Source organism: Cebus imitator, unplaced genomic scaffold (assembly GCF_001604975.1).
Source record: "Cebus imitator isolate Cc_AM_T3 unplaced genomic scaffold, Cebus_imitator-1.0 Scaffold410, whole genome shotgun sequence".
In the NCBI taxonomy this organism is placed as follows: domain Eukaryota; kingdom Metazoa; phylum Chordata; class Mammalia; order Primates; family Cebidae; genus Cebus; species Cebus imitator.
This window is the reverse complement of record NW_016107725.1, coordinates 628-16,832: the sequence shown is the minus strand read 5'-3', so window position 1 is coordinate 16,832 and position 16,205 is coordinate 628. Positions and strand designations below refer to the sequence as shown.

At 50.0% G+C, this 16,205-nt stretch overlaps 1 protein-coding gene across 1 annotated transcript in view; it reads left to right on the top strand.

The window, feature by feature from the left end:
* The window catches only part of IL16 (interleukin 16), a 110,199-nt gene extending 94,268 nt beyond the window's left edge, over positions 1-15,931 (top strand). The window contains exons 11-17 of the mRNA XM_037731597.1: positions 1,978-2,459; positions 6,222-6,372; positions 8,660-9,758; positions 10,596-10,764; positions 12,599-12,700; positions 14,811-15,069; positions 15,331-15,931. Coding sequence (XP_037587525.1) covers positions 1,978-2,459; positions 6,222-6,372; positions 8,660-9,758; positions 10,596-10,764; positions 12,599-12,700; positions 14,811-15,069; positions 15,331-15,506 — 2,438 coding nt within the window. The 3' untranslated portion in view covers positions 15,507-15,931. The remainder of the gene's footprint in view (positions 1-1,977; positions 2,460-6,221; positions 6,373-8,659; positions 9,759-10,595; positions 10,765-12,598; positions 12,701-14,810; positions 15,070-15,330) is intronic.
* The last annotated feature ends 274 nt before the right edge of the window (positions 15,932-16,205 follow it).

The following is a 16,205-nucleotide window of genomic DNA, read 5'->3' as shown; positions in this document are numbered from 1 at the left end:
GAAAGCTTAGGATTTATCCACTTACTCATCCTCTAGCCAAGGAATAGTAACAGAAGTTATCATAGACCAGCATAGTATGTAGACAAAGACTGAAAACTAGCAACCCCCCAGCTAAAGTTAGGTTATATTTTTGCTTTGTTTGGAAGACACAGGATTTTAAAAACATCTGAATTTGAACTGTTGCAAATGTGCAGGGCTCTCTCCAGCTCCCTGTTCCCTTTATCCTGTACCAAGTTGCCATGCACACAATTGCCCCTGTAGGTATTTGAGTTTGCAGCTCCTAGTCTACAATAATAGAATATTGGAAAAATTAACATTTGGGAATATAATTCTCATATTTATTGACTTCTTATGATGTCAGACACTGTGCTAATTCATGCATTCACACATAATTTTTATGCACATTTTGTAAGAAAAAGTGAGGCCTTCAAAGACTCTCTTACTCAAAGTCACAGCACTAGAGCACAGAGGCTGTGGAATGGAAGTCCAGTTGGCTTGACTCCCATGCCCAGCCACTGGGCATTCATCAAGCCATCATGGAATATCCTTATGATACAACAACATGCAACCATTGGCACTGATATCAACAAGAAACTGACCTGAGAAAGTGTTCAGAGAAAAGAACAGAACACAACATTTTACTTCAGCTCTGGTCTACTGTTTCCACCTACCCAACATGCATATATGCTCAGGAAAGCATGACAGAGAAACTCGCCAACATTTTGACAGTAGTGATTTCTGGATGATAGAAACACAGGTGAAGTGAATGTTTACTTTCATTCCTCTTGTGGCTGTTTTCTCTAAGGAGATACATTATCTTTTATGATCAGGAAAATGCAAAAGAAAACTTTTTATGTAAAGAGAAAGTGAATTAGGAGCCAGGCTGGCCTTGGTTCTCTCTCGTGGGGCTCCCCTGGCTTTCCGAGTCTCTCAGCATGAGCTGGAATGTGAGCAACAGACTAGACTTCAATTTTCCCCCACCCCCTCGAGCCGTGATTGTAGGGCGGTTCGCCACTAGAGAGAAGGGCCTCTCAAGGATGTGTGGGTAGCCCTAGTGCTGGAAACCAGGGTAGGGGGCACTGGGCATCAGAAAGAAGGGCCAGGAGGGAGGGAGGGACGGAGGGAGGGAGGGAGGTGCGATGGCACCTCTTAGAAGTAGTGGCTTTCTGCCCTCACCTCACCCTCAACTGGAAAGAACAGGTGACATCTTCGTGTAAGATTCAAAGTGCCTTGACAGGTAGTTTCTCTATCTTTGTTATTAAGCCTCAAAATAAGCCCAGTGACTTTAGAATTATCATCTGCATTTTACAGATGCAGAAATGGAGTTGGGTCCCCCAGGAAGCCGACTCTGAGATGGAGTTTTTATCAGGAAGCCTGTTTCTTAGGAAGTGTCCTGGGGATCACTACCTGTGGCAGAGAGGGGAGTACAGGCAGGTAGACCGCGGGAGGATGGAGCTGGGGTGCACGGCCAACAGCGTCAGCCAAGCCCTGGAGCTCTGCAGCTAAAGTCCCCGTTAGAGTGGTCCTGAGTTGGCCAACATGGCTGGGCCTCTGTAACCCTGTCTCCAGCAGTCCCTAGAGATGGGATGCCCCCCCCCCCCCGTGGATCCCTGGAGGGACCCACAGCTGAAAGTAGTCTACCAACAGCACTCCCCACAGCTGGGACACCAAGCCCTCCCTCAATGGGTGATCTGGGGGGCATATCTCCATATCCATCACTCACAGGCTCAGAAAGCTTGAACGATTTTCCCAACCCAAAGTCAGACAGCTCACTGGGGTCCAACACCAAGATTGCCACACTCCAGATCCAACATGGCCTCAGATGAGACAGCTGGTGATTGCCACGTTCCAGATCCAGTGGCCTCAGATGAGACAGCTGTGTACAGTGTGATGCCTGCAGCAGTCACAGGTGAGGCGGGGGTGTTTTTTCATCTTCTGAAGCTCAGCTGTGAAGATTCCCTGGTGCTTCCCACACAGGTGTCAAAAGGCTGGAAAGCAGTTGGCACGGGCGGCCTACCATGGAGAAGGAACAAGAGAAGAACTCAGCGCCCCCGCATCGCAGGGCTCAGAAGATCATGGTCCGCTCCAGCAGTGACAGCAGCTACATGTCTGGGTCCCCGGGGGGAAGTCCTGGGGGTGGCAGTGCTGAGAAGCCGTCCTCCGACGTGGACATCAGCACTCACAGCCCCAGCCTGCCCCTGGCACGGGAGCCAGGGGTGCTTTCTGTAGCATCCTCCAGACTGCCCCAGGAGAGCCCGCCCCTCCGAGAGAACCGGGACAGCCACCCTCCGCTGAGACTAAAGAAATCCTTTGAGATTTTGGTGAGAAAGCCTACGTCCTCCAAGCCCAAGCCTCCACCCAGAAAATACTTTAAAAGTGACAGTGACCCTCAGAAGAGTTTGGAAGAGAGAGAGAACTCCTCATGCACATCTGGACACACCCTGCCCACCTGTGGCCAGGTAAGAGGATGGGTCCACAGGTGGAGTGTTTCCAGCACCAGACTCAAATCTTGAGCATGGGCTGTAGTGTTAGCAGGGGCAGAATGAAGGTTCCTCCTGCTCCACCAGAGAGAAGCTGATGCGTAGGTCTCAGCCTAGGACCGACCGTGGAAAGGGGTTTGAATGTTGACAGATGATTGAAGTCCCAGTCCTGCTTGCTGGCATCTGCGCTCCCATCCATAACACACTGGAAATTTTTGTATATATACTTTAAGTGCTGGGGTACATGTGCAGAACATGCAGCTTTGTTACATAGGTATACATGTGCCATGGTGGTTTGCTGCATTTCCGGTGTCATTTTTCACTCTCACCGTGAAGGAAATACCAGGACCCCTGGAGGGCCGCTCCGTGGTGGGGGAGGCAGCCTTCGCATGCGGGTCTTTGAGTGTCTTGCTTGCAGGGAGAATAGTGGCTTCACTAACCAAAACGGGACACGAGCCGGTGAGCCTGCTTCCTGAGTGAGTGGCTGATGTGACTGTGAGAAACTGGCTCCTATTTCCTCCCCAGTTATCTTTGCCTCCTCACTTTTTTAGGTGTGGAGCCTTGGGGGGACCCCAGCAATCTGTTAATTGGGGCTGCCTGTAGTGCTCCCTCCAAGGGCGAATGTGAGGATAAAGGTAACCTCTTAGGGGAAGTACCTGACGGCGTCACAGGCATATGAGCGTTCATTGCCATGATCTTCCTGGGTCAGGCTCCTTAAAGACCTCCTTCCTGCCCCTTACTCAAAAGGCAGCCTCTGTGTCTTGAGCTGTTTTTATGCGCAGGCATAAAAACACTGAGTACTTTCATGTACCTTGTGTCAATTCAATCTTACAGCAACCTGAGAGTGGGAGTCCCAATTGTGCAAAGAGGGAAGTGAGAAACTTGCTCAAGTTCACTTCGCTGGTGGGTCACAGTTACCCACTATGCCACGCTGAAGGTCCCATCCTTACCCAGAAGCTGCCTTCCCTGGGCAGGTGGGAAGGGGCCTCAGGAAATCCCCTAGAACGATCTACAGTGAGGGTTGGCAAGCTTCAGGAGGGGTAGCGGTGGAGACAGGAAGTCGAGCAGGAGGGGTGAAAGTGAAGGAGGGAAGGGGAGGTCAGGTTACTGAAAAGGAAGTACAGTTTTGCAGAGCGCTGGCAGGATGTGGCTGCTTAGCCACACATGATGGAGCTGTCAGGTGGACTGTCCTCCCACCCCCCTTCAAGCCCATAGTTCATTTTCCCTTGGACCCGAGACCTATAAGTCCAGAAGGGCAAACCAGGAGCTGCCAGCTGAGAAGCCATTCATTTTGCCTTCCTCCTGGAGGCCCAGAAAAGGACGAGTGCAGTTACCACAGCACGTCTGTCCTGGTGGGTGATGCCCTCAGCAGAGCCGCATGGGGCAGGGACCCCGTAAGGGGTCCAGAGGAGGAACGGGGGTGCCCTCAGGGAAGCCAGGCAGGGAGCTTCCCAACGGGTCATCTTTGGTGCCCTGCGTGCTTGGGCAGAATCCAGGGCTCCCTCCTGCACCCACCCCAGCAGCACCGTCTCCTGGAGACACAGGCCGTTCTGCAGCTGCCCTCCTCTGCCTGCTCTGTCCCACGTGGCCAGCAGCTCCTTCTCCCACAGACATTTCCATAAAAGCAATCAGCGCGACATACTTTTATTGCGCACTAGGGGGGTCACAGAGAAAGGCTCATAGCAGCACGCAGTAGAAAACAGGAAGCCGTTTGCTTGAGGTCACTCTTAAAATTTCCTTGACCATTCCTGAGGATTTCTCACTGGGTGTTTTCTTCCATGGCCACGGTGTCCACTGTCCCACCCTCCCACCTTCCCTCCCTGCAGCCTTTTCTCTCCAGGGCCCCAAGACTGTTGTCAAGCTGCTATGGATGACCCCCAAATCTTTCCCATCTACTCTAACTCAAGGGGACTGAGCTCTCACAACCAAAATGAACTTTGGGACATTTTCTTCAACAAAAAACTAACATCTCTCTTACAGAAAATCAGCTTAAACTCTCACCTGCGCTTAAAAAAAATTCCAACACACAGCAGGATTCTTAGAAGAAAAAACCATATTTCTCCGTTCTACGCTGCATCCACTCTGTCCTTCTTTCTCTTCTCCCTGCTTCATCCACCAAGCACAGTTCCAGGAAACACTAGTAAGAGAAAACTTTGTGTAAAATCAAACTGATTTCAGGGGCTAATTTTGAAGCCTCCCATGAAGAGGATACAATATCAGATGTGTCGATGAAAAGACAAAATGCATTTGTGTCCGTTCCAAGATGTGAAGCTGTGTTGACTGCAGTTGGGGACACGTATGCTGGCCTATAAAAGCGCTATCAATTCATGAATGTCAACAGCTGTCAACTTACAGTGTTTCCAACTGGGTGAAATTAAATTTCATCCCAATGTCATTTCTCTTGCGGATGAGAGTCTTAGAGATCATCAGACCAATATTTTAAGCGTCTAATGCCATGACTCAGCCTTACTTTTTCAAAGGCTAGTTCGAGAAGCCCTGTGATTCCTTTGAAATTGATCTCTCAATATTTCCTAATGCTCTCCTAAAGCTCAGTTCTACCATAGAGAACCTGAACTATCTCTGTGAAGACCTTTCTAACTTTTATAGACCTTTCCTTCCCCAAAATATTTACTGTCAATGTAGATCTTAAATTTCGCGCCATGGACATTTGTCATTTTTTTCTTAGTCCCAAATGGTGCCTTTGTTCCTTCTTCCCCCCTTCCTCTCTGGAAGGAGGCCTGCAGCCATGTCAGATGGCCCATCATTACCCAAATCTGGAATTAACCAGAGGTGGCATCCAGGACAGCAAAGTATTTCTCTTGCAGATGATTAAATACAGGTGGCATTATTTCGATGCTGTCTGCCTTCTCAATCTTCTTTTTCCAGGTGGGTATCATGTTTGGTTGGGTTGTGTCTCTGGAACATTCTTCTGGCTCTCTGCCTGGAAAATTCTTACTCTGTTGATGAGGCAGACAGAAAGCCCTTCCCCACCTCTGGGATAGAACTCATCTCTCTGTTTCCTCAGGGCCCTCACAGCACCTTAAGCACACTGTGTGATAATCCAAACTCTTCGAGTATTGCACAGCTATTCCAAGCCTGGCCCATCTTGTCCTTAGGCTGTATTGGGAGGGACCCAAGGCTGCATCCAGGCTCAGTGGTGGAAACAGTTCTACAACAGATTGATGATGTCACCTTCATGTCACAGAGGGGAGTGATGGCACATGTGCCGAGTATCTGTCATCCTTCCCAGAATGCTTACTAAATATTTGAAGAGTACTAAACAAGTGACAGCAATTGACAAGCATTTTTCTCTGAGTGCTCTAACCTTGGGGAACACTAGCTGGCTGGTTTTTAGCCACCTTTTTCCAACACTGCCCTGTACCCTCCTGGGGTGGGTAGTTCACCAAGATGCAGCTGTAACTGAGGCCATGCCGTCCCTTCCATACACAAAGCCTTTTGCTCCTGTCACAAAGAGCCAGGGTCTTCGCGTACGTCCACAGTATGAGCCCATGTCCTGAACACCAGGTTGCTGGGAGTCAGGGGCTGTTCTGCGTGTCTAGGAGATGCTGGCTTTGCCACGTCAGACCAAGGAGAAAAGAACCCTCTTTACAAGGCTGCTGATGAACTTCTCATTGAAAGCAGCTCCGTATCTGTTTTTCCATCCCAATCAAAGCGTGTCTCGCCTTCTCACGGCTGAAGGCTACCGTTTTGACACGGTCTTGCTTCCTGTTTACACCACAGGAAGCCAGAGAGCTGCTGCCACTGCTGCTGCCACAGGAAGACACGGCAGGGAGAAGCCCTAGTGCCTCTGCCAGCTGCCCAGGACCTGGTGTCGGCCCACAGACCACGTTCTCCACAGAGGGCGAGCCAGGACAGAGAAGAGCCAGCCCAGGTAAGCTTCCAATGAGATCTTCCAAAAGGAAGGGTCTTTTGAAGAAAGGTGCAGGGATAAGATAAGAGCACGACTGACCTGAGGATCAGCATGCTCTGCATTGACTCCACCGCTGGACCTGGCTGATCAACAGTCGGGAGTCCCGGGTGCTGGGCAGCAGCACTGGAGGTGCTGTCCAGGGTGTGGAGCCTCCCGGGTGGAAGGGTGATGCCGTGCAGCAGGAAGGGAGGCCATTCTGGATAGTTGGGAGGATGGAGCCTCAGAAGAGGTCCAAAGGCATGCCCACCTAGCCATCCCGGGCAGCTGCCTCTAGGGTGCCCACATTCCAGTTGCAACATTCCTGCTGCATTTAGGATTTCTGAGTCGGAGACTGCAGTGCCAGAAAAGTATAAATAGAATTTGCCAGTGGTCGCTTCCTCCATGAAGTGGATGGCAAGGGTGCACCCATGTGGTACACCTGGCAATGCTAAGATATGACTTGAATATTTAGTCTCTTGCTAGAGAGAGCATAGAACTTGGAGTCAGGGAACCCTGGGTCTGCCCATCATTAGCATGACTCTGAGCAACCTGCTTCACCTTTCTGAGCCCAGATTCGCTCATCAGCAATGGTGAGTGATGGAAGAGCACATGGGCCCCCAGCATATGAGGCGCTCAGAAAGCACACACTGAATGCTGGCTTCGTGAGGTCCTGTGCTAGAGGCCAGGGAGAGAGAGAGAAAGGGATGAGATGGGTCAGGTCCTGCCTCCAAGGAGCAACTAGCAGGTGGCAGAAAATAAACATATAGGCTCTACCCCATATGACTGTTTGAGAAACACTACAGGAAAAGTCCATGAAAGCCTTTTGGAGGATGAAGGGACATTTTAGAAAGATCTAGCACATCTTGCCCAGAGCAGAGGCCTGTGGGGGCGGCTCCTTTCGCTTCCCTTAGTCACCCTCATTGAGGAACATACTAGTGAAAGCAAACGCCTCAGTGTTGAACTGGCAGGAACTTGTCACCCCAATCTGTAGCGGGCTTGACTGTGGAACCTCTGCCTCCTGATTCTCACAACAGCCCCTTGTAGCCAAGCCATTCAGAAACGCAGAAACAGGCTGAAGGGCTGGGCCCACTTGCCAAAGACCAGTCTCTTGGAATGTGCAGTACTTCTCTTTGATATCGTCGAGGTGTAATGCTCCACCTGATTCCCTTCTTTTGAAACCTGGCATTGAGACAAGGGGCAAGAGGGATCAGAGTTCCTTAAACTGGGTTGCATTCCAGTAGCAAGCACTGCTCAGAGCTCACAGGCCAGCCTCCCTCTGCTCCTGGGAAAGAGAGCTGGGGCACAGTCTCCCCTATGCGCACAGATGTGATGCTGGTTCAATGCTGGCTTCTGAGAAACGCTCCTGTGTGCTCCAGGGCACGCCTGAGGTCCTGGCTGGCACAGAACAGGCTGCATTTGCAATCCCGTGCTTATCACATGTCCGACACCCAGGCTGCGTCCCGGGTATCTTCAATCAGTACCTAGGGGTGGGCATCAGTATTTTTAGGACCCTCCAGATTCCAGTGTGTAGCCAAGGTGGAGAATCCTTGGCACAGATTTCTTTCTACCTGGAACCTTTTCATCAGCTCTTGAGGGAGGGAAAACACTCCTTTGCTGAGCAAGTTGATCAATGACCTGTGTATAGGGAGAGCCGCAAACAGCTTCGGGGCCAGGCAGGTGCATACGTGGGAAACACCGGCTGGGTGACAGGGAGTGTGAGGAGCTGTGGGGAGCTGCGGTGGCCCCATTGGAAGGTGTGCACAGGCGCCGTGATTTTTAATGACATGGGTAGGCCCAAGCACAAACAGCTGCCAACCTGTGACCTTTGTCTTAGAAGTTTAAACAGTAAGAGAATTGCTTTGGCTTTTCCACATTTAACACAGTATCTCGGAGGCTCCTTAGTGCAGTAGAAAAGACGTAAACTTCGAGAGTCAGGAGACATGCGGTCTGGGCCTGGCACTGCCATGAGATGGCCCCTTAACCTTTCTTGAAATGTAAAATGCCAGAGATCGGCCCAGATGTTATCTGAGTACCCTTCCTGGCCTAAACACTAGGCAGCCATGAGGTTAACTCCTGCTTCTGGCTCTTCACTCCTGCCTGTTGGTAACCCAGTCAGGTAATACCACCTGGAGCTCACCCACCTGGTGTCTCCCACTTCTGCCAGTCTCCTCTTGAATCCATCTTGCTGTTCAGCTTGGAAACTAGAATGTAGGCAGAAACATCACACTATGATGTAACACACAGCTTTTGGCCTCGTTTCTGCACGTAGTGACCCAAACATCCCCGATAAAACACCCGCTGCTTAAGAGGCAGGCTCGGATGGACTATAGCTTTGATACCACAGCCGAAGACCCTTGGGTTAGAATTTCCGACTGCATCAAAAACTTATTTAGCCCCATCATGACTGAGAACCATAGCCACATGCGTCTCCAGCACAATGCCAGCCTGAGTGAAGACGATGGGACGCAGGGCCACCCAGATGGGACCCCACCAAAGCTGGAGACGGCCAATGGCACTCCCAAAGTTTACAGGCCAGCAGACAGCAGCACTGTGAAGAAGGGTCCCCCAGTGGCTCCCAAGCCAGCCTGGTTTCGTCAAAGCTTGAAAGGTTTGAGGAGTCGTGCTTCCGACCCAAGAAGGCCCCCGGATCCTGCCTTGTCTGCCCAGCCAGCACCTGCTTCCAGGGAGCACCCAGGACCACACACCCAGGCTTCCTCCTCCTCCTCCTCCTCCATCAAGCAGAGAATCAGCTCCTTCGAGACCTTTGGCTCCTCTCAACGGCCTGACAAAGGAGCCCAGAGACTAAGCCTACAGCTCTCCTCTGGGGAGGCAACAAAACCTGTTGGGAAGCATGAGGGAGGTCGGCTTCCTGGACTCTGGGGCCGAGGGGCTGCACCCACTCTTGCACCCCAGAAGACTGAGCAAGTGCTGCCCTCGGGGTCTCCTGCAGCCTCCGAGGCCAGAGACCCAGGTGTGTCCGAGTCCCCTCCCCCAGGGCGGCAGCCCAGTGAGAAAACTCTTCCTCCTGGCCCGGACCCGCTCCTAAGGCTACTGTCAACACAGACTGAGGAATCTCGAGGCCCAGTGCTCAAGATGCCAAGCCAGCGAGCACGGAGCTTCCCCCTGACCAGGTCCCAGTCTTGTGAGACGAAGGTACTTGATGAAAAGACCAGCAAACTCTACTCTATCAGCAACCAAGTGTCATCAGCTGTCATGAAATCCTTGCTGTGCCTCCCGTCTTCTATCTCCTGGGGCCAGGCTCCCTGCATCCCCAAGGAAGGGGCATCTCCAACATCATCATCCAACGAAGACCCAGCTGCAAATGGTTTGGCTGAAACATCTGCCTCGGACATGGGGTTCTCGCTCAAGTGAGTTTCTATACCTGGTGTTTCTCTTCACCTTTCTCATCTTTTTCTCACCTTTCTTTTTAAAAATAATTCTATATATCATTTAAAAATTTTCTCAGATATGCTGGTTATTGTTTTGCCTCTTTACATGTGTGTGCAGATGTGTGTGTGCGCGTGTGTCTATCTGTAGGTATTACACCTGTGCCTTCCATATTAAGGAGTTGTTTTCACAACACCTGGCTTCAGGAGGGCTGGGAGGTAGGGGAAGGGACTAGCTCCCTGGTGAATTGCTCATGGGGGCTGTTGCACGCCTGTGGAGGTTTGGAAGGCTGATGCACATTTAAATGTCCTGCGGTTACTCAGAAAGACCACAGTGAGGCCAGGAGATTATCCATCGGGAATTCTTACTGCTCTCCAAAAGGAATCCACTTGCACTCTGCACATGGGTTCAACTTCCTGGTCAGGGAGTTAGGATGTCTGGGTCCTCGTCCCAGCTCGGGCACTGATTCTGACTATGAGCAGGTTCCTTCCATGCTCACCCTCAGATTCCTCTTCAGCTAAAATTAGGAGGTGGATGAGACCTGCTTTGTAGAACCAGGGGACTGTCAGAGGTGCCATGGGGCTCCTGCTGTAGGGATGGGGTTTGGTCTTCCCTCTGATCAAAGTAGCTCTGCATCTATTGGTTGCATTTATTGTTCTTATGCTGCTGGGAAATATCTGTAAAGGGATCTACTCATAGATTTGTTACACAAATAATATGCACATAAGTGCTTGGACACACCTGGGATAGAGTAATTATACAATCACTTAAGCTCTTTTTAATATTATGATCCCTACTGTGTGTTTTTTCTATGAAAGCCTTTCAGAGCTGAGAGAATATACAGAGGGTCTCTCAGAGGCCAAGGAAGCTGATGATGGGGACCACTGCTCCCCTCAGTCTGGTCAGTCTGTCATCTCCCTGCTGAGCACAGAGGAATTAAAAAAACTCATCGAGGAGGTGAAGGACCTGGATGAAGCAACATTAAAGGTAGGTTTCGTTTGTAAGCATCTGCAGTAACCAATGGCTTATTATGGCTGTGTGGTCACCTTGGCTGGGCCAGAGGGGTAGTAGCTTGAGTCGCCTGCCAACATCAGACCAGCCTGTGTCCTGTGGTGGTGGGACGCTGTAGCACGTGACCACAGTAAGACATTCCCTTTGAAAAGAGCTTTTTAGCTTGTGAAACATTTTCAGTCGATTGACTTCTTGCGTCGTCTTTGGTCATTTTATAAATGAGAAAGGTAAGGCTCAGTCAAGGTTACAGAGCCTCACTTTTCTCCAAGTTGAAGTTCAGTGCTGTTTCCATACCCTGTGGGCTGCTGGCCTGGCATGTGTCTCTAATGGGATGCTGTCCCTGGTAAACAATGTGGGTCACAAGAACTCTCACCTGGTGCTTTCATTATTTCTGCTGTGCACAGAGAGGTGACTGATCCCAGGGCTCACAAGGCCCCCGCACTTCAGCCAAGTCATTCTGAAAGTCCCACTTCCCATATGTTTTCTGAGCATGACCCAAAGGGGTGTGGGGAGGAAGTGGCCAGGCTGAGCTGGGGCCAGCAGTCAGATGAGCTTGGGCTCATGGGTCCTGCACCCTGTGGGGCTGCCCCAGGCCTACACAGGCATTTGGTACTAGAATGATCCAGACTAGGATGAGAGGATAAGGAGGTTCTCATTTTCTACACAAGGAGACCTCATTCATAGCTGCAATTCCCACATCAAGAGTGTGGGTGAGTCTGATGAGTACAAGGTGCCGCTGGGCTGAGATTCTTTCTCTGTGGCTCTCACTCGTCATCTGGGACCACCATCCCCCAGGACCTTACTCAGCACAAATGAAATAACAGAGGCAAGGCATGTAAAACAAAGAGCTGTCCTGCCTGCGCTGCTCTGGGGAGAGTATTTGCTTTCTAACCTGACAAGAGCCTTCTGCAAGGCAAGTAACCTCATACTTGAGTAAAAGTTGAGAGACTTGGGCTAGTGCTGGGGCTTGGAGGTGGGGGACAGTGGGGTGCATACATCCTTCCATTCCTTTGGGTCTTAGGGGCTCCAGATCTTAGGATCATAGGGTCAGCTGCAAGTCAGGTGCTCTAGTGACTCTGAGCCAGTAAATGATTTGACATAAATTTACTCCTTAGTGCCACGGTACAAACAGGTGGCCCAAGGGCTTATAGGTATATTTCATTTGATCTGCACATTGATTAAAAAAATATTGAATTCTAGATATTATAAAACCTGAATTGAAACCTGGAATTTTTTGGGGAAAGTGATCTGGTGGTACTGGGTCTGTATTCCTACGTAGAGCTGACCCTCTGAGCAGATGTACTCAGCTCTCTGCAGTTCCCATCACTCACGTCTGCCCATTTTGCTCACTTCAGTGACCTGCCTGACTCCTACAGGTATCTGAGTTTGAAACCCCTGCTCTAGAATGGAATAGGAGTCTCTGTGTCCTGGCTCCATGTGAGCCCCTGTCTAGGCTAGAAGTACTGCAGTACGTACGTACGTACGTGTGTGTGTGTGTGTGTGTGTGCGCGCGCGCGCGCGCACTGTGATTTCTGGCTGACTTCATCATGGCACCCTCCTCTGGGTGTGGATGGGGAGAGTGAGAGAGGAGAATAATTATGCTTGCTGCTTTATATATTTTTTCTTTTAAGCTTCGCATGACTCCTGAAGAGTCCATTCTTTACAGATGAGGAAACTGAGGTTTGAGGAGGTGATGTAACTTGGAGGCTGGCCAAGCTGGGGTTTGAGATGACACATCAGTCTGATGTTAAATTGCTCATCCTCTTGCAGTAAAGTGTTTTTGAATGTATGTGTGTATTTCCTTCTGCAGCAGTTAGACAGCATTCACGTCACCATCTTACACAAGCAGGAAGGTGCTGGTCTTGGGTTCAGCTTGGCAGGAGGAGCAGATCTAGAAAACAAAGTGATTACGGTGAGTGGGCAGGTGAAGGGGCGTGGTGGAGGCAGAGGCAATGGCTCTGGGGGAGGGGGTACACTTGCCAGGAAGGGACCTTGTGCTGGGGAAATGAGGAATGCATGACACCAGGCACTGGGCAGGTCCTGTTCCCTCAGCACGTCCCAGAGCCTGGGGCCACATGGAGAGGGTGGCAGGCCTGGCCATGGCCACCTTTTCCTGTGGGTCTCATTATTCTGGCTCATCCAATCTGATCAGCATGGGCTGCTGCCTTCAGATCACCTGTACCTGACCCAGATGGTTTCTGGTTCTGCCGATTTTCTGGAGCCCTGGAGCCTTGCAGTGGCTACTCTGTCTCTACAGCCAACTGCGTTATCATCCCATGGCTGTGTTGTTGTCTCAGGGTATTTTTTGTGTGGGCTGTGCTGGTCTCATCTGAATTTCCTCGCCCAACTGAAAACAAATCCTCCAGTTCACAGCATCAGCCAGCATTAAACAGACCACACCCTCTTGTAGTGGCAATCTGGCACATTCCCACCTGTCACTTCAGAGGCCATCATGTGTCAGTGGTGGCTTCCTTAATTTCTTGATAAGTTCTCTACTACATAAAAAGCACATAAAACCAGTAAGTCTCTGCTTCTCTCACTGAGCACAGCTGAGTATTACAACAAGGTTCCTGACCCTGTAGTTTACTTTCTGCTTGGGGAGAAGAAAAGAGCTTGCCTGTGAGAAAAGCACTTGGGATGTTCTTCTCTGTCCGTGGGTAGCAACTTCTGCCCATGTCACCTGACCAGTCACCCCTGAGACACTGCAGACAATAGGAAACTAGGAGGAAGGAGCGCACGTTGGCTGAGCACATGCACGAAAACTTCTCCGTGTTTGAGAGCTTCTCTTCCTTTCTACACTGATTAAAAGGGCACTAATACAGAGCACTGTCCATGGCCATGCTGACCACTCACTGACCTGTGGTCTGAATTTGTCCTATCCACACTTTGTATTGATAAATTCCTGGCATTTTTGCTTTTTTTATAGAACAGGAACCTGAGGTTCAGAGGCGAGGTTCTGCTTCGTGCTTGGGTTTTACAGCCTTGGGATTCTAACCATGTAACAGAATTTTTCTAACACCAAAATAATTTAGAGAAGCAAAGAGCTTTGCTCCCATCATAGAAGCAAAACTACAGGTACATTTTAGTGGTTTCCATGCATGCTACCACTCAGTCACTCGTTTTAATTAATAACGAACCTCATTAAAGAGGCTGAGACATGGGATTTCCGTGTGTGTTTATCCCACATATCTTGCAGAAAGAGGAACAAGGAGTGGTTGGAGGTAAAGAGTCAGAATTTCTAGGGGAGGAGCTAGAAAAATGTATAGACTGTCTAAGAGAGTTTCTCAAAATGCATTCTGCCAAGTGAGACTGAGAATTTCTCTACAAGAAAAGGATTCTTTGTTGAAACACTTTGGGAATCCCCATAATACCCCGCCAATACTTAGAAATCTGCCACGCAAATTTGCATTGTAGACTCTCCAATGCCTTTTGCTTTTTAAAAGTAGACTGTTTCAGAGCTTTTGTTTACCCAGTATTCCTCAAGTCTCTTTGATTAAAAAAAAAAATTTCTTGGCTGGGTGTGGTGGCTCGCACCTGTGATCCCAGCACTGCGGGAGCCCAAGGTGAGAGGACTGCTTGAGCCCAGGAGTTTGAGACCATCCTTGGAAACATTGGGAGACCCCGTCTCTATTTTTTAAAAATAGGAAAAGCCCTTTTCTTACACAATACACATTAATATGCCATAGTGCTTTGAGAAAACTACTTTGGGGAATTCTGACCTAGGGTAGGCGAGGCAAAAGATTTTAACTGGAATGCCAACTGGAATTGTGGTGATATAGTTTAAGACACTGTGTTGGGATGGATTCTGAGGGCTGATCTGGTCATTATTGCTGGAGATCTCTGCTCTGCATGGAGGAGGAGGGAATGCTGGCCTCTGTTCCAGCAGCTCTGATCTAGGACACAATTACCTTTAATCCTCGTTGGCCTGAAAATCCTCTAGCATTGACTAACGGGTCAGTCCTCCTCCAGCAAGAATGCGGACTTGAGCGATTTCTGGTCCTGACTTCCTTTGGTTTGCTCAGGTTCACAGAGTGTTTCCAAACGGGCTGGCCTCCCAGGAAGGGACTATTCAGAAGGGCAGTGAGGTTCTTTCCATCAACGGCAAGTCTCTCAAGGGGACCACGCACAATGACGCCCTGGCCATCCTCCGCCAAGCTCGCGAGCCCAGGCAAGCTGTGATTGTCACAAGGAAGCAGACTCCAGAGACCGTGCCCGACCTCAACTCCTCCACCGACTCTGCAGCCTCAACCTCTGCAGCCAGTGATGTTTCTGTAGATTCTAGTAAGTTCCCCACTCAGCGGAAGCCCCATGGGCCACATCCTCTTTGGCCATTTGGGGCTGGACCTGATGGTGCTGCTCAGTAATTTGTGAGCCCAAGAATGCGTGGCCTGCCTAGTACACCATCTGAGATGTATTCTGTGTTTACGTGGGCCTGTGTGCAAACATGGGGGGGCAGCACCACTCTGGGCTCACTTGAAGCCCACGGCACCTGTGGTCTGGGAGAGGAGAAGACCCCTCACAAAGACCTTGTGTTTTTCTCAGCAGCAGAGGCCACAGTCTGCACGGTGACACTGGAGAAGATGTCTGGAGGGCTGGGCTTCAGCCTGGAAGGAGGGAAGGGCTCGCTGCAGGGAGACAAGCCTCTCACCATTAACAGGATTTTCAAAGGTATGGGGCGTGTTTGGTTCTTTGCGTGCTCTCCAGTTGTGGGCATGTGACCAGGCCCCCAAAAGGCTTCTGGGCACCTTCTGGGCATCTTCTGAACTATGTTGGTTTCCCACAACCCCATCGTCTTCATACGCATGCTGGTCTTTTTAGGGCTCGATTCTGCTTTTTCTACTTTTGCTCCTTTGCCCAGACATCCCCTCAGCCTGCCTCTGTTTTCAAGGGTCCTCATAAGCACCTAAGTCCTGGACTTGTTCAGGTTGGCAGGGCAGGACTCTAGAGTGAGGCAGTGAGGCACTGGCCTGTGGTATAAATTTTAAAGGGGTACCAAAATACTTGGTAACCCAGATCAATGCGATTTTAATGCAGTGTTTTTAAAAAATTAGTTTTAGGCTGGGCGCGGTGGCTCACACCTGCAATTCCAGCACTTTGGGAGGCCAAGGTGGGAAGATCACATGGTCAGGAGTTCCAGACCAGCCTGGCCAATATGGTGAAATTCCATCCCTACTAAAGATACAAAAAATTAGCTGAGCATGGTGGCACGTGCCTGTAGTCCCACTTACTTGGGAGGCTGAGTCAGAAGAATTACTTGAACCCAGGAGGCGAAGGTTTCTAGTAAGCTGAGATTGCGCCACTGCGCTCCAACCAGGGCAACCCAGAAAGACTGTCTCAAAAAAAAAAAAAAAAAATTAATTTTAGAAAAACATTTTGTTGAACACAATATCAGAATTTAAATACAGACAGAGTCTGAC